Source organism: Scyliorhinus torazame, chromosome 2 (assembly GCF_047496885.1).
Source record: "Scyliorhinus torazame isolate Kashiwa2021f chromosome 2, sScyTor2.1, whole genome shotgun sequence".
NCBI lineage: Eukaryota > Metazoa > Chordata > Chondrichthyes > Carcharhiniformes > Scyliorhinidae > Scyliorhinus > Scyliorhinus torazame.
Genome location: NC_092708.1, coordinates 256,961,101 through 256,985,921, shown reverse-complemented (window position 1 = coordinate 256,985,921; position 24,821 = coordinate 256,961,101). Strand labels below are relative to the sequence as shown.

At 50.1% G+C, this 24,821-nt stretch overlaps 1 protein-coding gene across 2 annotated transcripts in view; it reads right to left on the bottom strand.

Annotated features, from left to right (window-relative positions):
- Positions 1-24,821, bottom strand: part of mapkbp1 (mitogen-activated protein kinase binding protein 1) — a 420,608-nt gene that overhangs the window by 254,906 nt on the left and 140,881 nt on the right. For both annotated transcript variants that reach the window (XM_072486182.1, XM_072486183.1), the window contains exons 3-4: positions 3,563-3,625; positions 2,818-2,875 (exon numbers count right to left, since the gene is read on the bottom strand). In XM_072486182.1, the coding sequence (XP_072342283.1) occupies positions 2,818-2,875; positions 3,563-3,625 (121 nt within the window). The remainder of the gene's footprint in view (positions 1-2,817; positions 2,876-3,562; positions 3,626-24,821) is intronic.

Sequence of the window (24,821 nt, the reverse complement as noted above, 5' to 3'; positions counted from 1 at the left end):
TGGAAAAGCATTCAAGTCAACACATAAACTTATTATCGCGACGTGGACTTTATGATTACCCACTCACGTTTGCACAAAAGAACAAGACCATGCTATGAATATGTAATGAACTTCCAGACACAGGTGATCAACTTTGTAGCAGGACAAACCAAGAGGCCATTGGACTCCATAATGGGCTAATAGTCAGCGGACAGTGGACCCTGATTGAATCACCCTGGCTGAACAGGAGTATCCTGTTTATTCCTGTCAATGAATTTAAGTCTGGATGAGACAATAGAACTCAGGCCAGATGGGGGCGTATACCTATGAATCAGTGCTAGCAGAACCGATGGGTTGAATCCTCTGCTTTCCCATCCACGCGTTCCTCGGCGGCGCGCCATTGCTGGCAGCGGGATTCTCTGTTCCTGCCGCCGGAAGGGGTCCAGATCAAAAATATAGAGCTACACCAATCTCTGACCCACAGCCCCTGTGGGTGTAACTTTCCCTCTGGCAACACAGAATTACTCTCACATTGTTTTCAAACACAACTTTGCACCTACCTCTGAGATTTCCAGCCCCCGCTGTGTGTTTGAATATTTTCTTCAGTTTTAATAAATAAATGCCTAGGGGGAATCCAAAGTTCCCGATTGTTTCAATGAAAAAAATTTATGTTGGTGTAATTTTAACTGTGCAAAGAGAACTACTTCAAAGAATGCAACTCTTTATAGTTTTAAACTCTGCCATGTGTTTAGGAATATTTGATCTCCATATTGAGAGGAACAAAACCTCAGAAACAACACATGTAAAAAGTCCAACTTTGAGGGAGGAAATAGAATCTTGAAACTGCCCAGGACACAGAGGCAAAGGGGAAGGATTTTCCGGATGGTCGGGGGGGGGTCCAAAGGGCCAGTGGGGAAGGCATCCCGGCCGATCCTGGCTTCCCCACAGCCATTTAACGCTCCGGGGGCCTTGGCTGTCTGGATATGGGGCTTCCCCTCAGTCGGGAGGACGTCCACCTCAGAGAGCTGACCAGCAGTTCTGTGGTCTCAACAGAACCAGGATTGAGCGGTAACTCAAGTCCCTGAAGAAGAGGAACAAATGGAGGCTGGACGTTGAGCCCAGGGTATCAGCGGGGCCTGATTGGCAGGGAGGCGGGGGCACAACATCCCCTAAAGCAGGGTTTTCCAAACATTTCCAGCCACAAACCCTTTTGACCTCCTAAGAAGGAATCACTGAGAAACATTCTTATTGTGTTGAAGAGTTAAACCACAAAAAATGATTGTTATTGTGCAATCGTCACAAATATACAAAAACAAGCTTGAAAGATATATGTCTTATATGTTTACATTTATTATACTGAAAAAGTTCTTCCAAGTTTTACATTATTTTTTGCCATTTTTAGGCTCTGTTGCTCAACAGATAGCATGTTGGACTTCTAGTCATTGTCATTTCTACTATTTTTAGCGGGAGCACCACTCACACACTCCCTCACCCACACACTCCCTCACCCACCACTCACACACTCCCTCACCCACTCTCACCCTCGCTCTCACCCAACCTCACCCTCGCCCAACCTCACCCTCGTCCAACCTCACTCAACCTCACCCACTCTCACCCTCACCAATCCACTCACACCCTGACTCATCCACTTTCATTCTCACCTACTCTCACCAAACCTCAACCCCACCCATCCATTCTCACCGTTTCTCATCCACTCTCACCGACTGTCACGCAACCTCCCAACCTCATCCACTCTCACCCTCATCCACTCGCCCTCACCCAGTCTCACCTTCACCCAGTCTTACCCTCATTCACTCTCACCCTCACTCACTCACCCTCCCCTCAGGTCTCCGAGCCCTTCTGGGGTCCTTCGGCCCCAGCTCTTGTCAGGCCTCCCGGCCCCAACTCTTCTTGGGGACCCCCTCAACACCCCTCCCCCCGGCGCTGGTTCTCCCGTGTCCCCCCCACACACTCAGACCCCTCAAGGCGTTCCACAGAAAACTGGAGTTTCACGGAACCCAGTTTGGTAACCCATCTCTTACAGAAAGATCCAACCCACCTCCTTGCCCGTCATCAGCCTGCCCAATCAAAGAATGCTGGGCTACCCAAATGGCATAGGTCTTCCTCTGCCACAGGTAAAATCTTGGCAGGGGCGGATTGCACACTTAAGTGGCCATTAATTGGCCTTTTAAGGACCTCAATAGGCTCAAGGGCAGGCCCAAAGCCTCCACCACTCCACGTAAATGGTGAGATGGGTTGTGGTGGGGCAATTAGGTGGCGGGCGGGCAGGTCACACCCTGCATTTTATGAGCCTCCCACTTTCAAACCCTCCAGTGGGGTGAGAGGGGGCATAAAATTGCACCCATAATTTATCAAAGACTCATAAAGAGACAAAGACTTGGATGTATATAGCACCTTTCAAAAGAGTGCACCCAAGTTAACTTACAATTCTTCAAAATATTGTCATGGTTTCTTTTAGGTCCACCAAGACAAGGCAGATAGGTTAATGTTTCATCGGAAAGATGACTCCTCCGACAGTGTGGCCTTCCCTCAGTATTGCGCTGAGATGCCAGCCTATATTTTTGCTCTGGTTGAAGACTATCCATAAGCTACCATCACAGCCATACGAAATGGAGCCACCGTCTCACTTCTTGCACTATGCCAATTCTCTGTTGGGTCCTAGGCCTGGCAGCAGGGCAGTCTACCCCGAGACGCTCATGTTTAAACTGCTGAATCAAGCAAGGGGAGACACACGTTCTACTATCATGCCAACACAGGGACAGAGCACAAGGAACAAGGGATAGGAATTGGGCATAAGGACTTGGTGAAGGAACTCACCTCACCCGTGACCAGGTACTTGCCATCTGGAGAGAAGGCCAATGCTGTGATGGTTTTCCTGGGGAAAAAAAGGACTGAGATCAGGCTACTTTGCTACTCATATAAAAGGTAAGTGGTTTTATAGATAATACATGATCCATATAATCAATTGGATTAGTTCCAAACAAAGGCCAGGATTCTTCGCTGCGAGTCTGCCCTGTTACCGCTGCTAGCGAGGATGGAGAGTTTTGGCCCGCTGTTCACTGGCAGTGAGATTCTTTACTCCCGTTGCTTGTCAATGGGGTTTTCCACTGAAGGCATTCCACGCCGCCGAGAAACTCGAGGGCAGGGGTGCACTGCCAGCAGGAACAGTGTATCCCGCCACCAGCGAACAGCTGGAGAATTCTGCCCAAAATTTCAGTGCCCCACGCCCCACTTTCTCGTTCCTCTAATTCCTTTCTCTATCCTTCCCCCTTATCATCTCCCAGCTCCTGTACATTGGAGTTGAAGGAGTAAATTCACTATGGCCAGCAGGGTGATATGTCCAAGACAGTGAGAGAGTCAAAGCAGTGGCACTACAATGCTGCAGCCCCATTTCTGATCTCGGGTCAGGTCCCGCTGACCTTGGCTGTCCGCTGAGTGCAGTGAATTTACTACCAAGTGTTGGTCAGTTCACTGATGATTTCTTTCTCCCTAGTGAACTGGCACAGGCTGTAAGGATGCAAGTGGGTTCTTCGCTCTGGTCGGAGAGGTGGAAATGTCCTACCTTGATCCATTCAGAATATGGTGCTGCTTGTTCTTCTTGGGGTTAAAGAGCACGACCACACACCTGAAATAGGGAAAAGAAAACATATTCAGTATCGGGATCGAGGTTGGAATCATAGAATGGTGACAGCACAGAAGGAGGCCATTCGACCCATCATCGCTCTGCTGGCCCCGTGGTGGAGGAATTCACCTAGTGCCACACTCCCAACCAGTAACCCTGCCCATTGTTCCTTTTCAGCTAAAGATCCAATTCCCTCTTGAAGGGCTCAGTTGGCCCTGCCTCCACCACACTCTCAGGCAGCACATTCCAGGTCCTAAACACTCGCTGCATCAAAACGTTTTACCTCGTGGTGTCGTTTTTTGCCAATTACCTTAAATCTGTGCCCCCGGTTCTCGATCCTACCACCAATGGGAACAGCTTCTCCCTGTCGATTCTTTTTCATCATTTCATGATTTTGAATACCTCTATCAAATTACATCTCAACCTCCTCTTCTCCAATCTTTCCACACAACTTCATCCTCTTCATCCCTCGAATCATTCCCACAAATCTTTCCTGCACCCTCTCCAATGCCTTCACATCCTTCCTTAAAGTGTGGGTGCCCACAACGGGACACAATACCTCAGTTGAGGCCGAACCAGTGTTTAGTCCAAGTTTAACATAACTGAGGTGATATGAAGTACAGGGGTAACAAAGTGCAATACATTTACAGTGAGGGAATCACTGAGAAACCACGGAAACAGCAGGAAAACCTCAGGGAAGGCAGAGATAAAGTAACAAGTTTGAGTGTCTATCGGGAGTCAAGAACTCACATGAAATAAATATAGTTTTTTAAAAATGGTACTCAGGGAATGAATCAAAGCAAATGAACACGGAGAATATTAAATAGACCGAACAGAAATATCACAAACATGAAAAGTTTCCATCTTTTAGAAGTGTTTTTTTTTTAAATTTCCAATTAAGGGGCAATCCACCTAGCCTGCACATCTTTGGGTTGTGGGTGTTAGGATGCGCAAACTCCACACGGACAGTGACCCGGGGCCGGGATTGAACCTGGGCCCTCGGCGCCATAAGGCAGCAGTGCTAACCAGTGCGCCACCCTTTCAGAAGAGGTTTTAACACTAATTAATGCATCAATCATTGTATAACCGGGGAATAATATTAGTTTCAAATTGTGGTTCCTGGACAGTAGGAATGCAGTGGGGGAGGCAGTGGCATAGTGGACTGCTAATCCAGAAACCCAGGAGACTCGGTTCTGGAGACCTGGGGTTGAATCCCACCATGGCAGATGGTGGAATTTGAATTCAATAAAAAAATTTGGAATTAGAAATCTAATGAAGACCATGAAACCATTGTCGATTGTTGTAAAATCCCATCTGGTTCACTAATGTCCTTTAGGGAAGGAAATCTACCATCCTTACCTGGCCTACATGTGACTCCAGACCCACAGTAATGTGGCTGACTCTTAAATGCCCTCGGGGATGGGCAATAATTCTGGCCCAGCCAGCGACATCCACATCCCATGAACGAATTTAAGAAAAGTATCTGAGTCTGGTCCATTAGGATTAAGCAGCTTGGCTCATGTTCATATACAAGTGTGTATTTTTTTATTCGTTCAGGGGATAAGGGCATTGCTGGCTGGACCAGCAATTATTGCCCATCCCACAATGTCCTTGAACTGAGTGGCTTATTTTTTAAGAGGACATTTAAGAGTCCACGACATTGCTGTGGGTCTGGAGTCACATGTAGGCCAGACCAGGTAAGGATGGCAGATTTCCTTCCCTAAAAAGGACATTTGTGAACCAGATGGGTTTTTAACTACAACAATTATCAATGGCTTCATGACCTTCATTAGACTGTTAATTCCAGATTTTTCTTTTTATGAATTTAGAGTACCCAATTCATTTTTTCCAATTGAGGGCAATTTAGCGTGGACAATCCAGCTACCCTTTTGGGTTGTGGGGATGAAACCCACGCAGACACGGGGAGAATGTGCAAACTCTACACAGACAGTGACCCAGAGCCGGGATCGAACCTTGGACCTCAGTGCCGTGAGGCAGCAATGCTAACCACTGCGTCACCGTGCTGCCCCATTACAGACTTTTATTGACTTCAAATTTCACCATCTCCCCTGGTGGGATTCGAACCCCGGTCCCCAGAGGATTACTCCGAGTCTCTGGATTACTAGTCCCTTGACAATACCGCCACCTGGCAAATTCTCCACCAAAGTCTAAAAAACACCAACAACAACCACTTCTTGGAACTGTTCCAGCCATCGTAAGCTATAAATGTACATTGGAATCCAATACAGTAGTAGTAGTTTGATCAATTAATTGTAATTGAATATAACATGCGTGACTACGAAAAGATTTAGTCTAACTAAATCAGTACCATGGAAGTGAATAGAATGAGTTTCAGCCTCCCGGTGTTCTATAGAATGGGAATGAATGAAAATTAGTTTGATCCATTAGAGACAAATATAGTGGGAATGAAAGCAAATAGAATCATAGAATGTACACTACAGAAGGAGGCCATTTGGCCCATCGAGTCTGCACCGGCCCTTGGAAAGAGCACCCTACTTAAGCTCATACCTTCACCCTATCCCCATAACCTCACCTAACCTTTTTCGACACTAAGGGCGCTTTATCATGGCCAATCTACCTAACCTGCACATCTTTGGACTGTGGGAGGAAACCGGAGCACCTGGAGGAAACCCATAGGTTTTAGTCCACTGGAATTATGATGTTGGAATGAATATGAAAGAGGTTGATTTACTACGATGGGAATGAATGGGAATGTCTGTGGTTTGGACTGTCCAGTGGGAGTGAATGGAAATTCCAACACATTGGTAGGGAATGAATAAGATTTCCAACACTTTGGTAGTGAATGGGATTGGTTTGCTCCATTACTTTGAAAGTGAATAGGAAAGGATCTTCTCCATTGGAATCTGACAAAGTGCAAATGAGAGGGAAGGGAAATGGGTTTGATCCAGGTAATCTAATACACAAGAGATCATGGGAACTGCAGAAAAGCCAGAGGGAAAAGACAGAGCTACAAGTCTGTCTACCAGGATTCAGCAACTTAGACGACTTAGAAATAGAAAATAGAATGTGAAAGCAAGCTGACAAAAACAGATTGTAAAAACTTCAATAGGTATGTAAAAGGAAAAGATTAACCAAAGTAAACAGGAGATATTTTAAAGGGGGCATGAAACAAATATCTTGCATTTGTCTTCAGGATAGAAACACAAGAAAATATTGCTGAAATTGTGGTGAAAATTAGGAATTTATGAAGAAATTAGAATGAGTAATGAAATAATACTGGAAAGATTAATGGGACTAAAAGCTGATCAAATTCCCTGGATCAGATGGTCACCATCTCCGGGTTTTAAAAGAGGTAGCTATGGAAATAGTGGATGCTTTAGTTTTGATCTTCCAGAATTCTCTAGGGGTGGAATTCGCCCATCTTGCCCCCGACGGGTTTGGTGGGGGGCAGGTGCGGTAAATCTGACGGGAGCCAGAAGTTTGGAAACCCGTCCGCGTAAAATCCCGTTGCAATTCCCCCGATGGCGGATTAATGGCGGGTCAATGGAGCAAACGCCATTTGCATATTATGAATTCTCATTAAAGCAGCTGACATCTGCATCCTATCAGGTCTTTCAATCTTGCGTCACGCCAGTGAGCAATTTACATTGGCGTCAAATCTGATTGGTTATCAGCGGTGTGCACAGCGCTCTAAGTTCACCGTAGACTTCGGGGTGAGTGCAACAACTTTCTGCCATAGTGCTGCGCCGCTTCTGATGCACTCTGCCTGAGCAGACCAGTTCCTGCCCCCATCCCTGAGCTGGTCTTCATGGTGAACACCATGCTGCTGGACCCATGGACCCTCCTGTGTCACTGGGTACAGCACCTGGGGTTGGGAAGTACAGGGTTATTCCCCCCCCCACCCCAAACCCCACCCCCCGGTGTCACACACCAGTGTTTATCTGGACAGGACTGTGCTGTGGGACTCACGAAGCCACCGCAACAAAGACCTGAAGTTTGGGAGTGGAGGGCGAGGTGAGGCTCCAAAAGGGAGAGAGAAGAGTGAACTGCAGTCAAATAGACTCAGATCAGTCGTTGGAAAAATGTTAGAATCTATTATTAGGGATGAGGTGACAGGGCACGAAGAACATCATAATATGATTAGCCAGAGTCAATAGTGAAATCATGTTTGTTAAATCTGTGAAGAGTTTTTTGAGGTTGTAAGTAGCAGGAGAGATATAGACCAAGAATAGTGTTCTTGGTTTTTCAAAAACAAGATTCAATAAGATGTCACACAAGGGGCTATTACACCAAATTCGAATTTTCAGCACAGAAGGGGCCCTACGGCCCACCGTACCTGCACCAGGCTAAAACAACCACCTCACTATTCTAATCCCATTTTCCAACACTTTCTCCATGGCCTTGTGTGCCTTGGCATCGCAAGTGCGCATCTAAATACTTCTTAAATGTTACGAGGGTCTCTGCCTTCACCAACCTTTCAGGCAGTGAGTTCCAGACTCCCACCACCCTCTGGGTGAAAAGGTTTTTTCCGCCTGATACAATTTAAGGTGGTCCACAGAGCGCACTTGACGGGGGCGAGGTTGAGTAGGTTCTTTGGGGTGGAGGACAGATGTGGAAGGTGTTCAGGGAGCCCGGCGAACCATGTCCATATGTTTTGGTCATGCCCGGCACTGGAGGGGTTCTGGAGAGGAGTGGCGGGAGCAATATCTCAGGTGGTGAAAGTCCGGGTCAAGCCAAGCTGGGGGCTAGCAATATTCGGAGTAGTGGACGAACCGGGAGTGCAGGAGGCGAAAGAGGCCGGCATTCTGGCCTTTGCGTCCCTAGTAGCCCGGCGAAGGATCTTGCTAATGTGGAAGGAGGCGAAGCCCCCCCAGCCTGGAGGCCTGGATAAATGATATGGCTGGGTTCATAAAGTTGGAGAGGATTAAGTTCGCCTTGAGAGGGTCTGCGCAGGGGTTCTACAGGCGGTGGCAACCGTTCCTAGACTATCTCGCGGAGCGTTAGAGGAAGGTCGGTCAGCAGCAGCAGCAACCTTGGGGGGGGGGGGGGGGGGGGGGGAGGGGGGAAGAGACGGGACGGGACGGGACACGTCCTGGGAGGGGGGGGGGGAAAGGGGGGACTGCCTGGGAGGGTGGATGAGCAAGAGATAACATGAAGGGTTGGGGAAACTGGCACGTACGGGTGAGGGCCAGTGTACAAAGCTGTGTAAATATATCATTTTGACATGTATATATCTTGCTCTGCGCGATTTCTTGTTTTTTTTTGTTACGGGGTGGGGGTGGGGGTTATTGTTTGTAAGGGAGAAAAATTGTGTTAAAAAAGTTTAATAAATATTTTATTTTTTTTTGAAAGAAAAGTGTTTTTTCCTCACATCCCCTCTAATCTCCTGCCCCTCACCGTAAATCTATGCCCCTGGTCATTGATCCCTCCGCCTCGGGGAAACGTTTCTTCCTGTCTGCCCCTCATAACTGTATCCATCTTAATCATGTCCCCCCTCAGTCTCCTCTGCTTCAAGGTAAACAACTCCAGTCTATCCAATCTCTCTTCATAAATAACTAACACTCTCCAGCCCAGGTAACATCCTGGTAAATCTCCTCTGCACCCTTTCCAGTGCTATCACATCACTCCTATAATGTGGATTCCAGAACTGCACACAATACTGTAGCTGTGGCCTAACTAACGTTTTATACAATTCCAGAATAATCTCCCTGCTCTTAAACTCTAGGCCTCGGTTAATGAAGGCAAGTGTACCATATGCCTTCTTAACCGCGTTATCGACCTGCCCACCTTAAGGGACAGGTGTACATGCACAGTAAGATCCCTCTGATCTTCGGTGCTTATTAGGGTCCTGCCGTTCATCAAGTCTTCCCTTGCCTTGTTTGTACCCTTGTACAATTCGGTACTCTAAATTTATTTTAAAAAAAGATCAACCCATCTGACCAGCCCATCTATAGCCTCCTCTAATTTAAGGAGAGCCTCCTCACTATTTACCACCCCACGAATTTTTGTATCATTCCCCAATTTTCTGATCAACCCTCCTACATTCATATCTAAATCATTTATCTAAACCACAAACAGCAAGGGCCCCAACACTGACCCCACTAGAAGCAGGTTTCCAGTCAGAAAAACACCCCTTGACCATCACCCTCTGATTCCCGCCACTCAACCAATTCTGGATCCAATTTGCCAAATTTCCTTGGATCCCATGGGCTCTTTCCTTTGCTATCAGTCTCCCATGTGGGATCTTATCAAAAGCCTTGCTGAAGTCCAAGTAGACTACTTGGGGGTAATATATTAACATGGGTTGAGAATTGGTTAACAGACAGAAAACCGAGAGTAGGAATAAATGGTACATTTTCAGGATGGCAGGCTGCAACTACTGGGGCTCCACATGGATCAGTTGCTTGGGCCTCAGGTATTTACAATTTTATATCATCAATAAAAGGAGAAAATTCTGGATAAACTCAGCAGCCCTGGTAGCATCTGTGGAGAGAGAAACACAGATAATGTTCCAAGTCTGGATGACTCTCTTCAGAGCTGAAGAGGGGGAGGAATGTGATGGGTTACATCGTAGGAAAGGGGTGGGGTGGGACATAAGGTCATGGATAGGTCAGAGCTAAGGAGAGACTGACAAAGATGCTGTGGACATAAGACAAAGAGAGTGTTAATGGCAGCATTCAGGACAAAAGAAGGTGCTGATAGTGGCATAAAGGTCAAATAACAGAACGTATTAATAGGAAAGCAAAGATCAGGGGCTGGAGTCTCTGATTCTGCGGCTACATCCGCAGGATACGTCTGGCCTTACGACCAGAAAGTCGGTGCCGCCCCCGCACCAATCCTCCGCCCGCTGGCAGGCGAGCACCCACACCTCGTAAAGCCCCTGCCCTTACCTGCGGATACAGCCACAGAATGACCAGGTCCGTAGCCACACGTGCGCTTGGCGATGGCCTGCAGCGGCCCTGCCACACAGCATGCCGCCGGCCACGCACGTACCCGGCCTGCCAAAAACTGTCCCCCTGTAACCCCCCTCGCCACCCCCAGGCCACCCCCCCACCAATCCCCCCAGCCAGCGGGATGGCTCCGCCCCGACTGTGGCGGCGCTGGACACAGTCCGCTGCCGCCATGCGAGGTCCCCGAAAGTTGCGTCCCATGCCGTCAGTGACTCGGCCCATCGGGGGCGGAGCAACGGGGAGGGCCTCAGGTAACATCCTGAGGCCATCCCAACGGCGTGCGGGAGTACGCTATTTTTGAGGAGGCGGAGCATCGGAACAACGGCACAGCCCCCGATTCCAGCGTAAAAGTGGATTCTCCGGCCGATCGCCGAACGCGGTTTTGGCGTCGCCGATCAGAGAATCCAGCCCCAGAGCTCAGTGAAAGCAAATTCTATATCAATGATTTAGGCAAGGCCTCTCTGATAATAATGTATCAACATTTGTTGATGATACAAAGTTAGGGGTAAAAGTAAGTTGTGAGAAGGACATAAAAAATTTGCAAAGAACGATATTGGCTGATGGAATATAATGTGGGGAAGTGAAAAGTAAACCACTTTGATAGGAAAGATGGAAAATCTGAACATTTTTTAAATGGTGAGAGACTGGAAAATGTTGAGATTCAGAGGGATCTGGATGATTTTGTACACAAGTCACAAATAGGTAACATGTACATACTGCAGGCAATTAGGAAAGCAAATGTTTGTTGTTCGATTACAAAGGGATTGGAGTATATGCAATATCTCGAGTCTTGGTAACACCACACCTAGAGGACTGCATACAATTTGGTCTCTTTGCTGAAGGAAGGATAGAAAATAATGCCCACTTAAAGATCTCGGGCGTCATTCTCCAACCCCCCGCCGGGTCGGAGAATCGCCGGGGGCTGGCGTGAATCCCGCCCCAGCCGGTTGCCGAAGTCTCCGGCACCGGATATTCGGCGGGGGGCGGGAATCGGGCCGCGCCGGTTGGCGGGCCCCCCCGCTGGATTCTCCGGCCTGGATGGGCCGAAGTGCCGCCGAGAAATTGCCTGTCCCGCCGGCGTGGATTAAACCACCTTTTGAACGGCGGGACAAGGCGGCGTGGGCGGGCTCCGGTGTCCTGGGGAGGGCGCGGGGCGATCTGGCCCCGGGTGGGTGCCCCCACGGTGGCCTGGCCCGCGATCGGGGCCCACCGATCCGCGGGCGGGCCTGTGCCGTGGGGGCACTCTTTCCCTTCCGCCTCCGCCACGGTCTCCACCATGGCGGAGGCGGAAGAGACTCCCTCCACTGCGCATGCGTGGGAAACTGTCAGCGGCCGCTGACGCTCCCGCGCATGCGCCGCCCGGAGATGTCATTTCCGCGCCAGCTGGCGGGGCACCAAAGGCCTTTTCCGCCAGCTGGCGGGGCAGAAATTCCTCCGGCGCCGGCCTAGCCCCTCAATGTTGGGGCTCGGCCCCCAAAGATGCGGAGCATTCCGCACCTTTGGGGCGGCGCGATGCCCGTCTGATTGGCGCCGTTTTGGGCGGCAGTCGGCGGACATCGCGCCGTTTCAGGAGAATTTCGCCCGAGTCCCACTGCCGCTGGTATTATTCCAATGGTGGTTATGGTTGTTGGGGGGGGGGGGGGGGGGGGGTGGCAGCGGGGGAGGTGACTGCACCTCAAAGGAACTTAATTGGTCATCAAACACTTTGTAACCTCTTGAAGTTGTGATAGGTGACGTAAAAAGATCTTTCTTTATATTAGCACCAAATGCTGAGAGGATTCGATGAATTGGAATCCCATAGAATGACTCGCTCGCACATTCCATACAGTGGCTGGATTCTTATGTGTACTTTTCTCACTGGACAAGTCAAACCACCTCAAGCTCCCCCACATGAGGATTTAGACAGCTACAATCCTTTTCTTCCAGTTAGACTTCAGTTCAAAGCCAAAGGAAATTATATATTGTTGCAGACCGCAATCACCACAACATTCACTGGCAGTGAACTGCTTCGGAAGGTTGTAAAACTGCTGCATAAACACAAGCTCTTTTAGCACAGAGATTGTTATAATGTATGTGACAGGGTGTGGGGAACTAATTTCAGCCTTGGCATTATACTTCTGACAGACTGAGAAACTGGGACAGCTAAATAACATAGACATGCACAGAGTCACAGTTGGGTGGGGGGGACGACAAGTTCAGCAATTAGGTTAATTTGGCCTTGCTGTTTATAAGACGGTTAGGCGACATCTTAGTAAGTCAACTGCACCATGACAAACATGGCACAGTTAAGACAGGGGCTGCTCAATAAATGACCTTAACTATATCTCAATGTTACAAAAATTGTGTCAAGGAATATAGTGCCATTTTCGTAATGAATATATTTGGTCTCACTATGACAGACGCAGTGCATTGATAGGCAGGGGCTTCATCTTAAACAAAATTATGTAGCTCCTAATAGTGTGAGCTGCCCACCTACCTCTTAGCCCGTGCAAAACTAAAGTGGTGCACTTTGTGTCTTCCTCTGCCAGCCAAGCCTATTGCTGACAGGTTGAGTGGGTCGCCTCTGCGTTTGTGTTCACAGAGAATGAGAAAAATGACAAAGGCAACATTTCAACAAGCAAGTTCAATGTGAGGAAACAGAAAAAAGAATAACGCTTGCACTGTGTATGAAGTCTGACAATGTGGGAGTCCAAATTACGGCAACTTCTTAATGGCAATAATTAGTGTCAAACCTTGAGAAAAGCACACCAAAGTAGAAGCATAATGTGTAGTTCACATTAGTGACACTGAGGATGTTCGATGGAGCTACTAAAACCTCTAATTGATTAATGTCCCCAATGTTACAATGTGATTCACCTGATGAAGCAGCTGCGCTCCGAAAGCTAGTGATTCAGAACAAACCTGTTGGACTTTAATCGGGTGTTGGAAGAATTCTTACTGTGCCTAATATTACTGGTCTCTAATATTTGTCTCCAATATCACTGGTCCCCAATATTATGGTCCTGCCACGATGTCCCTCCCGCCAGCGGACACAGTGGGCATTTAAATTCCTGTTTACTTCAGCGGGACCATAATGTCCCATTGGAGGGGCTGGAAAATCCTTGCCCTAATCTCCAATATTACTGATCTCCAATATTACTGATCTCCAATATTACTGATCTGCAATATTACTGATCTCCAATATTACTGATCTCCAATATTACTGATCTGCAATATTACTGGAGTCAATATTACTGCTCTCCAATATTACCGGTTACTAACTTAATAAAATATTACTGGCTTCTAATATTATTACTTTTCAATATTACTGGTCTTCGATGTTACTGATGTCCCTAATATTACTGGTGTATAATATTAATAATAGCAATAAGATGTTGTCACCATCATTATTAATAATGTTACTATCCTTGTTATTAGGTTAGTAATTTTGTTTTTTCACTGTGTTTTTCTTATCAACATTTATTGGTCCAATCATTTAGGATCCATAAAATTCCTACGGTGTAGTCGGAGGCCATTCGGCCCATCGGGACTGCATCGACCCTCCGAAAGAGTATCCTACCTAGGCCCATTCACCAGCCCTTTCCCCATAACCCCACCTAACCTGCACATCTTTGGAGACTAGCAATTTAGCATGGACAATCCACCTAACCTTTTTTTAAAAATATATATATTTATTAAAGTTTTTTACCAACACAATTTTATCCCCTTACAAACAATAACCCTCCCCTCCGTAACAAAATAACACAAAATCGCACTGAGCAAGATATATACATGGCAAAATGGTATATTTACATAGCTTTATACACTGGCTCTCTCCCGCACGTGCCAGTTTCCCCCGCCCTTCATGTTATCTCCTGCTCATCCATCCCCCCAAGCAATCCGCCATTCCCCCCCCGCCCCCCCAGGGTTGCTGCTGCTGCTGACCGACCTTCCTCTAACGCTCCACGAGATAGTCTAGGAATGGTTGCCACTGCCTGTAGAACCCCTGCGCAGACCCTCTCAAGGCAAACTTAATCCTCCCCAACTTTATGAACCCAGCCATGTCGTTTATCCAAGCCTCCAGGCTAGGGGGCTTCGCCTCCTTCCACATTAACAAGATCCTTCGCTGGGCCACTGGGGACGCAAAGGCCAGAATGCCGGCCTCTTTCGCCTCCTGCACTCCCGGCTCGTCCACTACTCCAAATATTGCTAGCCCCCAGCTTGGCTTGACCCGGATTTTCACCACCTGAGATATTGCTCCCGCCACTCTTCTCCAGAACCCCTCCAGTGCCGGGCATGACCAAAACATATGGACATGGTTCGCCGGGCTCCCTGAGCACATTCCACATCTGTCCTCTACCCCAAAGAACCTACTCAACCTCGCCCCCGTCAAGTGCGCTCTGTGGACCACCTTAAATTGTATCAGGCTGAGCCTGGCACACGAGGAGGAGGAATTAACCCTACCCAGGGCATCAGCCCACAGACCTTCCTCGATCTCCTCCCCCAGCTCCTCCTCCCATTTACCCTTCAACTCTTCTGCTAGCGCTTCCCCCTCTTCTTTCATCTCTTGGTGTATTGCCGAAACCTTGCCCTCCCCGACCCATACACCCGAGATCACCATGTCTTGAATTTCTTGTGCCGGGAGCAACGGGAATTCCCTGACCTGTCGCCTCACAAAAGCCCTCACCTGCATATATCTAAATGCATTTCCCGGGGGTAACTCAAACTTCTCCAGTGCACCTAGGCTCGCAAATGTCCCGTCAATGAACAGGTCCCCCATTCTTCTAATCCCCGCCCGATGCCAGCCCTGGAACCCCCCATCCATCTTCCCCGGGACAAACCGGTGGTTACCCCTGATCGGGGACCACACCGAGGCTCCCACTGCACCCCTATGCCGTCTCCACTGCCCACAGATCCTTAACATTGCCGCCACCACCGGGCTCTTGGTATACTTTGATGGCGAGAACGGCAGCGGTGCCGTCACCAACGCCCCCAAGCACGTTCCTTTACAGGACGTCATCTTCATCCTCTTCCATGCTGCCCCCTCTCCCTCCATAGCCCACTTGCGGATCATCGCCACATTTGCTGCCCAGTAGTAGCTCCCTAGGTTTGGCAGTGCCAACCCTCCTCGGTCCCTACTGCGTTCCAGGAACCCTCTCCTTACCCTCGGGGTCTTATTCGCCCACACAAACCCTATAATGCTCCTACCTACTCTCTTGAAAAAGCCCTTGGTGATCACGATGGGAAGGCACTGAAACACAAACAGAAACCTCGGAAGGACCACCATTTTGACCGACTGCACTCTACCCGCCAGCGAGAGCGGTAACATGTCCCACCTTTTGAAGTCCTCCTCCATTTGGTCCACCAACCTCGTCAGATTCAGTTTATGTAGGGCCCCCCAACTCCTGGCTATCTGGATCCCCAGATACCGAAAACTCCCCACCGCCCTCCTCAGCGGTAGGTCCCCTATCCCTCTTTCTTGGTCCCCTGCCTGTAATACAAAAAGCTCACTCTTCCCTACATTGAGCTTATAGCCCGAGAACTCCCCAAACTCCCTCAGAGTCTGCATGACCTCCACCATCCCCTCCATTGGGTCCGCCACATACAGCAACAGGTCATCCGCGTATAGCGACACCCGATGCTCTTCTCCCCCTCGGACCACCCCCCTTCATTTATTAGCCTCCCTCAGTGATATGGCCAATGGTTCGATCGCCAATGCAAACAACAGGGGGGACAGGGGGCACACCTGCCTCGTTCCTCGGTACAGCCGAAAGTACTCCGACCTCCGCCGGTTCGTCACTACACTCGCCACCGGGGCTCTGTAAAGGAGCTTAACCCAGCTGATAAACCCTCCCCCGAACCCAAACCTACGCAATACCTCCCAGAGGTACTCCCACTCTACTCGGTCAAAGGCCTTCTCCGCGTCCATAGCTGCCACTATCTCCGCCTCTCCCTCCTCCGATGTCATCATTATCACGTTTAAGAGCCGCCGCACATTAGCGTTTAACTGCCTGCCCTTTACGAATCCCGTCTGGTCCTCATGAATCACCCCCGGGACACAATCCTCGTGGCCAGCACTTTTGCCAATAACTTAGCGTCCACATTGAGGAGCGAGATCGGCCTGTACGATCCACATTGCAGTGGGTCCTTGTCTCGCTTTAGAATCAAGGAAATTGTCGCCTCAGACATTGTCGGGGGCAGGGTCCCCTCCTCTCTTGCCTCGTAGGTCGCCCCCTGCGCCTTCCTCCACTGTGCCTCCACCTTCCCCGTGGTCAACAGGTCAAACTCCGTCTGGAGCCGTCGTCTTTCCCCAAGTAATCTTTCCTCCGGGGCCACTGCGTATCTCCTGTCCACTCTCAAAATCTCCCCCACTAACCTCTCCCTTTCCATGCCCTCTGTCTTCTCCCTATGAGCCCTGATGGAGATTAGCTCTTCCCTGGTCACCGCCTTCAACGCCTCCCATACCACCCCCACTCGCACCTCCCCGTTGTCGTTGGCCTCCAAGTACCTTTCGATACACCCCCTCACCTTCCCACACACCATCTCATCTGCCAGCAGACCCACATCCAGCCGCCACAGCGGGCGTTGGTCCCTCTCCTCTCCCAGCCCCATTTCCACCCAGTGCGGGGCATGGTCCGAAACGGCTATGGCCGAATACTCCGTCCCCTCCACCCTCGGGATGAGCGCCCTGCCCAGAACAAGGAAATCTATCCGGGAGTAGGCTTTGTGCACGTGGGAGAAGAAAGAAAATTCCCTGGCCTGCGGTCTTGCAAACCGCCATGGGTCCACTCCCCCCATCTGATCCATAAACCCCCTGAGCACCTTGGCCGCCGCCGGCCTCTTTCCCGTCATTGATCTGGAGCGGTCCAGTGCTGGGTCCAACACTGTGTTAAAGTCCCCTCCCATTATCAAGCCTCCTACCTCCAGGTCCGGGATGCGCCCCAACATGCGCTTCATGAATCCAGCATCATCCCAGTTCGGGGCGTATACATTTACCAACACCACCCACGTCCCTTGCAACCTATCACTCACCATCACATATCCCCCTCCATTATCCACTACGATAGTCTTGGCCTCAAATGACACATGCTTTCCCACCAAAATTTCCACCCCTCTATTTTTCGCGTCCAGTCCCGAGTGAAATACCTGTCCTACCCATCCCCTTCTTAACCTGACCCGGTCCGCCACCTTCAGGTGTGTCTCTTGGAGCATAGCCACGTCTGCCTTCAGTTCCTTCAAGTGCACGAACACTCGAGCCCTCTTCACCGGCCCATTCAGGCCCCTCACGTTCCACGTTATCAGCCGGATTGGAGGGGCTCTCACCGCCCCCCCCGCCCCCCCCACCCCCCCCCCAAACCCCCCCCCCCCTGCCGACTAGCCATCTCCTTTTCTGGGCCAGTCCCGTGTCCGCGTATCCCTCGCCCTCCAGTCCCCCAGTAGGGGGACCTCCGTCCCGACCACCTCTTCTGTGTCCCATTCCCTTTCGGCCAGTGCAGCAGCAACCCTTTTTCCCCCCCCTTCCCCCTCCCCCCCTGCCCCCCTCCCCTCCCCCCCGCTAAACCCCTGTCTAGCTTTTTTGCTCCCCCATATCACTCCCGTAAGTCAGCTGACACCTGCTGACCCCGGCTTCCCACGCCATCCCTTTGACCCCCCCCCCCGTGTGGGAATCAATCCTTCGTTCCCCTTCCCGCCTTTCTTCCCGCGCGCGGGAAAAAAAACCGCGCTTTCCAAAGCCTGCCCCGCCCCCTCTGGCGCAGCTCCTGTCGCGGCCTTGTTTCTCTCCCCCAGCCCATGTAACATTTCCTGCGCGTGATTGCCCCCCTGTATACAACAACCATCACACATCAATCCTCAAACATCCCCCTCACCCTCACAAACCGTCAGTTAGAGTCCAACTTTTCAGTTTGTATAAAGGTCCACGCCTCTTCAGGCGTTTCGAAGTAGTAGTGTTGGTCCTTGTATGTGACCCACAGTCGCGCTGGCTGCAGCATTCCGAATTTTACTTCTTTCCGATGCAGCACCGCTTTGGCCCGGTTGAAACCCGCTCTCCGCTTGGCAACCTCCGTGCTCCAGTCCGGGTATATTCGGATCTCTGTATTGTCCCACTTGCTGCTCCGCTCCTTCTTGGCCAATTTCAGGACCCTCTCTCTGTCCGTGAACCGGTGAAATCTCACCACCATCGCCCTTGGCGGCTCAGTTGCCTTGGGCTTTCCTCGCCAGCACCCGGTGTGCCCCGTCCAGCTCCAGCGCCCTCGAAGGGGCCTCCGCGCCCATCATCGCCCCGATCATTGTGCCCGCGTATGCCGCGCCATCGGCCCCCTCCACTCCTTCTGGGAGACCCAGGATCCTCAGATTATTTCTCCTCGACCTGTTCTCCAGGTCTTCCCGCCCACTTCTAGTGTAGCGCCTCGTGCCGCTCCACTCTCACCGCGAGGCCCAAGAGCTCGTCCTCATTCTCACTGACTCTTTTCTGGACTTCCTGGATCTTCACCTCGTGGGCCTTCTGGGTTATCCCTGGTCCTTCAATTACCGCCAGCATAGGCGCCAGCATCTCCTTGCGCAGCTCCTCGAAGCAGCGCTTGATGAATTCCTGCAGCTCCGGCCCGCACTCCTCTTTGTCCCCGGCCGCCGCCATTTTGCTTTTTTCCCCTCGCTTCTCCCGCTGCTCCAATGCCGCTTTTTTGGCCGTTGCACTTCGGGTCCGGTCCATAAAGGTTGGTGGGGGAACCTCTCTCTTCACTTCCCCACGGGTTGTCTGTGAAAAAAATTCGGTTGGGGCTCCTCTAGCGAGCCCGAAAGTCCGTAATCGCGGGAGCTGCCGAATCGTGCGGCTTAGCTCCGCATCGCCGCAACCGGAAGTCCCCAATCCACCTAACCTGCACATCATGCAGACGAAACCCACGCAGACACGGAGAGAACATGAAAACTCCACACAGCCACTCACCCATGGCTGGAATCGAACCCAGGTCTCTGGAGCTGTGAGGCAGCAGCACTAATCACTGTGCCATCATGCTACCCATTGAGCACTGTCAGGAATTATTTTCCACTTTTATTCTTAATTACTGAAATGATTTCAACTTTTGGAAAGGAATCAATTTTAAATGTAGAAGAAAGCTTAATTGATGGGAGCCTCCGTGAGAGCAGAACGTCCCACATGGCAGGTGCAATTAATTTAATTTTGGTTTGAATAAAAGTTTGGGACGTTACCATCCGTGTAGCCTAACAGACACTCCTAAATGGGGTGGCATACCAGTCTGAAGCACTCTTTGATTCTCCGACCCTCATCTTGTAAACATCGGAATTGCAGCATTATCTTCGTGGGGATGATAGTCTCTGGTTGCTAAGCATTACAGCATTCATAAACCTGGCAGCATTTATTATTTGTTAAAAGAGGAAGAACAGAACTGAAGAAACTGCCACAGAATAATGCCCATGTCAGCACACGTTACGGTCAGAGAGATTCCTGTCCACCAGCAGAATCAACAAACATGTGGCAGATGGAAATTAATGGAGAGAAGTGTGAAGTGAAGCATTCTGGCAGGTGGGACAGGGAGCAGCAGTTTAAACTGAATGGCACAATTCTAAAGAGTGTGCAAGGGAAGTGGAACCTTGGGGTTCTTGTGCACAGCCCCTTGGAGGTGGCAGGCGGTACTGAGAGAGGTTAGCAAAGTAGGTGAGATCTTGGGCCTCATAAAGGAGGTGTTGGGTAGAAAAGCAGCAAAGTTATGCTGAACCTCCTCTGGTTGGGCCACAAATAGACTATTGTGTCCAGTTCTGGTCACAACACTTTAGCAAGGATGAGAGTCCTTGAGAGGCTGCAGAGGAGATTTACCAGAGGAGATTTCCCAGGAGGAACAAAGAACAAAGAAATGTACAGCACAGGAACAGGCCCTTCGGCCCTCCAAGCCCGTGCCGACCATGCTGTCCGACTAAACTACAATCTTCTACACTTCCTGGGTCCGTATCCCTCTATTCCCATCCTATTCATGTATTTGTCAAGATGCCCCTTAAAAGTCACTATCGTCCCAGCTTCCACCACCTCCTCCGGTAGCGAGTTCCAGGCACCCACTACCCTCTGAGTAAAAAACTTGCCTCGTACATCTACTCTAAACCTTGCCCCTCTCACCTTAAACCTATGCCCCCTAGTAATTGACCCCTCTACCCCGGGGAAAAGCCTCTGACTATCCACTCTGTCTATGCCCCTCATAATTTTGTAGACCTCTATCAGGTCGCCCCTCAACCTCCTTCGTTCCAGTCAGAACAAACTGAGTTCATTCAACCGCTCCTCATAGCTAATGCCCTCCATACCAGGCAACATCCTGGTAAATCTCTTCTGCACCCTCTCTAAAGCCTTCACATCCTTCTGGTAGTGTGGCGACCAGAATTGAACACTATACTCCAAGTGTGGCCTCACTAAGGTTCTATACAGCTGCAACATGACTTGCCAATTCTTATACTCAATGCCCCGGCCAATGAAGGCAAGCATGCCGTATGCCTTCTTGACTACCTTCTCCACCTGTGTTGCCCCTTTCAGTGACCTGTGGACCTGTACTCCTAGATCTCTTTGACTTTCAATACTCTTGAGGGTTCTACCATTTACTGTATATTCCCTACCTGCATTAGACCTTCTAAAATGCATTACTTCACATTTGTCCGGATTAAACTCCATCTGCCATCTCTCCGCCCAAGTCTCCAAACAATCTAAATCCTGCTGTATCCTCTGACAGTCCTCATCGCTATCCGCAATTCCACTAACCTTTGTGTCGTCTGCAAACTTACTAATCAGACCAGTTACATTTTCCTCCAAATCATTTATATGTACTGCAAACAGCAAAGGTCCCAGCACTGATCCCTGTGGAACACCATTGGTCACAGCCCTCCAATTAGAAAGAAGATTGAAGTCAGATATGCAAGATTATGATACATGTCCCCCTTAGTTGATGGTACAAGGATTCGGGTGACACAGATTTAAGATTTTGGGCAAGAGATCTGGAGAGAATGTAAGGAAGAACCTTTTTACACAGCAGGTGGCGATGTCCTGGAACTTGCTGTCTCCAGAGGTGGTGGAAGTGGAGACGGTTGATGATTTCAAAAGGGAAATAGATGGGTACAAGAGACAAATAAAATGGAAGAGTATGGGGATAGAGTGGTGGGAATGGGAATAACTGTATTGCTATTCAAAGTCGACATGGATTCGAGGGACAAAATGGCTTCCACTTCATTGGCAGAATTTTACACTCCCCCAAGGCAGGTTCTGAGGCGGGGTGAGAGTGGGGCTACCACTGAATGGGCAACATTACTCCCGGGAACACGTCCGGGCAAACCCAGAATCTTATTCTTGGGCGGGCACGGCCACAGGCGGGAAGCCTATTCACCTATTAATGCCCTTGAGAAGCCACCTACTGGCCACTTAAGGGCCTTCTGCGCACAGCCTTAAATTTTAGGCTGGCAAGAGTGGGTTAGGTGGCAAAGTGACATTTACACTTTTCCCCATCTAGGGCAGGAAGTGGGGAGTGGGTGGTGCCTCTTTCTGAAAGTCCTGTCAGAGTTGGGGTGCCTCGTCCAGGACGTTGGAGCTCCAGGTCCCCCCACCCCTACCCACCAACACCATGATCACGCCCCTGCCAGCCGCCGATCGGGGCCCACCGATCGGCGGGCCGGCCTCTCGGGTTGGGGGCCTCCTTTGTTCCGTGCCAGCCGCTGTAGCCCTACGCCATGTTGCTTCGGGGCCGGCGCGGAGAAGTGAAACACAGCGCATGCGCGGAAATCGCGCCGGTTCCACCGCTCATGCGCGGACCCGTGGCGCCGATCTCACGCCGGGATCGGCAGTGGCGCGAGTCGCCCCAGTGCCGTGCTGGCCCCCTGTAGGGGCCAGAATTGCTGATCCTGAGGCCATGTTGACGCTGTCGGGAAATACAACGGCGTTTACGACGGCGTCAACACTTCGCCTCAGGATCAGAGAATCCCGCCTCTTGTGTCAACAATCACTTCTCCATCAACATCACAGTGCCACCTGTGTTCCCTTTATATATATATGTGGAGTCGATGAAACAGTAAGTGCGGTCTATTAAATCCTCGAGAACATTAACTCTTCCTTAACCCCGAACAGCCCCCTGCACTTCCCCCAGTGTAGTGCCAGGGGGCAATGCCCTTGCATGACTCTATTCCCCCTCCCGTCCCCCGTCCCCCAGCGATACACTTAGCTGAACGCCTCTGGAAGACTCTGCTCACCACTGTCCTCATGCCGTGGTGAATGGACCAAGTAATAGAGGGATTATCAGGTGTTAATTTATTGTAATGGGGTTCTCAACATCAGTAGTGAGTGGCAGGGGGGAGGGGGGGGGAATGGCCATGGGAAATCCGGCCGTGTAAATCGCGTTTCCGCCCCCCCCATGGGGTTTTCTGTTCCCACCACCGAAAACAGGAGCGAAAAATCTCCCCCCTCCATCTCCCCCCCCAAACACACCTCCCAGTCTTGAAAACTCCAAATGCCACCCCTGGTATTCGCAGCTTTTTTGGGTGGCATTCTAGATTTCTACTAACCTTTGTTGGAAGAATTTTCCTGATTTCCCTCCTGACACTCTAATTTTACGCTTTCCGCCATTGTCTTCTGTATTCTCCTACCAGAGTAAATACCTAGGCTGGGGTTTTCCCACTGTGGTGGGGCCTGCCCCCGGGGATTCTGTGCGACAGCCAAATGTCCACTGACTTTCAGCAGGACCGCATGATCCCTGCAGCAGGCGGGGCAGAAAATTCCACCCACAGTTTCTCCTGTTCTCCCGACCTCCCCCATCGAGTCCTTTTAACATTTTAAACACCACAGTTCCACATTCAATTAATTCATGGCTCATCCGTATAACTGATCTGAAATAATGGGGGGTATTACTCACCTCCCGAAAGCCAACCAACTTTAAAAAAGGTTGCCAGGCAGCAATAATATACTTGGGGTGGACTCAACGAGGTGATTGTGGGAGTCAGTGCCTCATTGAAAGAACTTGCCGCTCTCGAGCGCTGCCAGACAGTCCGATAGTGGCGCTGCTGGGGCTAAACTCAATCCCTCAGAAAAGAAAATGGATGCCGGATTTAATGGTGAGTTTGGGCTTTCTAGTCAGGGAGGGATCATCAACCCTAGAGAGGGGGAAGAGCTGGCTGGTGGGTGAAGTTTTACAGGTTGGGAGGTGGGGGCGGGGGGGGGCACACTAAGTAGTTGTGCCATTTTCCCACAAAGTACCTGACCCTTCCTTTTACCAAGAGTTAGTGAAAAGGCAGACTGTCCTCCTTTGTCCCACTTCCACAGATGCATGAATTGACCAGTTGAGGGCCTCAATATATGGGTGGGCAGACTAGCTGATGCTTTACGCATCCACTGCATTATGAGGGACAACTCAGGGTGAGTGGGAAGGCAGGGGGTTAGCCACCAGTTGTATTTTACATGCTTTTCAGCCTGCCAGCAAAGGGAGGGGTCCCAAAATTCAGCCCCAGTTTTGATTAAAAAGTAGACCTGGGGTGGCACGGTGCTGCAGTGGTTAGCACTGCTGCTTCACGGCGCCGAGGGCCCAGGTTTGATCCCGGCCCCGGGTCACCATCCGTGTGGAGTTTGCACATTCTCCCTGTGTTTGGGGGGGTCTCACCCCCACAACCCAAAGATGTGCAGGTTAGGTGGATTGGCCACGCTAAACTGCCCCTTCATTGGGAAAAAAAATGTTTTAATTATACATTATGAAAAAAATGTACCGATCTGAAACATTAACTATATTCTCTCTCCACAGATGCTGTCTGACATGTTGAGTATTTCCAACATTTCCCATTTTTGATTACAATTTCCAGCATCTGCAGTATTCTGCTTTTTGATGAATGCCTAATTCACTGCCACTTCTCTCCCAAGCCCCCTGTGAAGAAATCCGATGGGATTTTCTTTTGTCACTTTTACCTTGTTCACCTTTGCTGTTTCCTATTTCCTCCCTCGTCTTTGATCTGCTATCTAAAATAACTCACCTCCACAGCCACATTTCCTTCCTCAGCCATTGTCTTGGGCTCTAGCCTATTTGGTGTGTATTCCAACTCCAAGTCCACATTTCATGCTTCCGGATACCTCCTAGACATTCAGCGTTCCTCAAACTACTGCTCCTGCTGCCATCCTCTTTTTAAATTTTAGAGTACCCAATTCATTTTTTCCAATTATGAGGCAATTTAGCGTGTTCAATCCACCTACCCTGCACATCTTTGGGTTGTGGGGGCGAAACCCACGCAAACACGGGGAGAATGTGCAAACTCCACACGGACAGTGA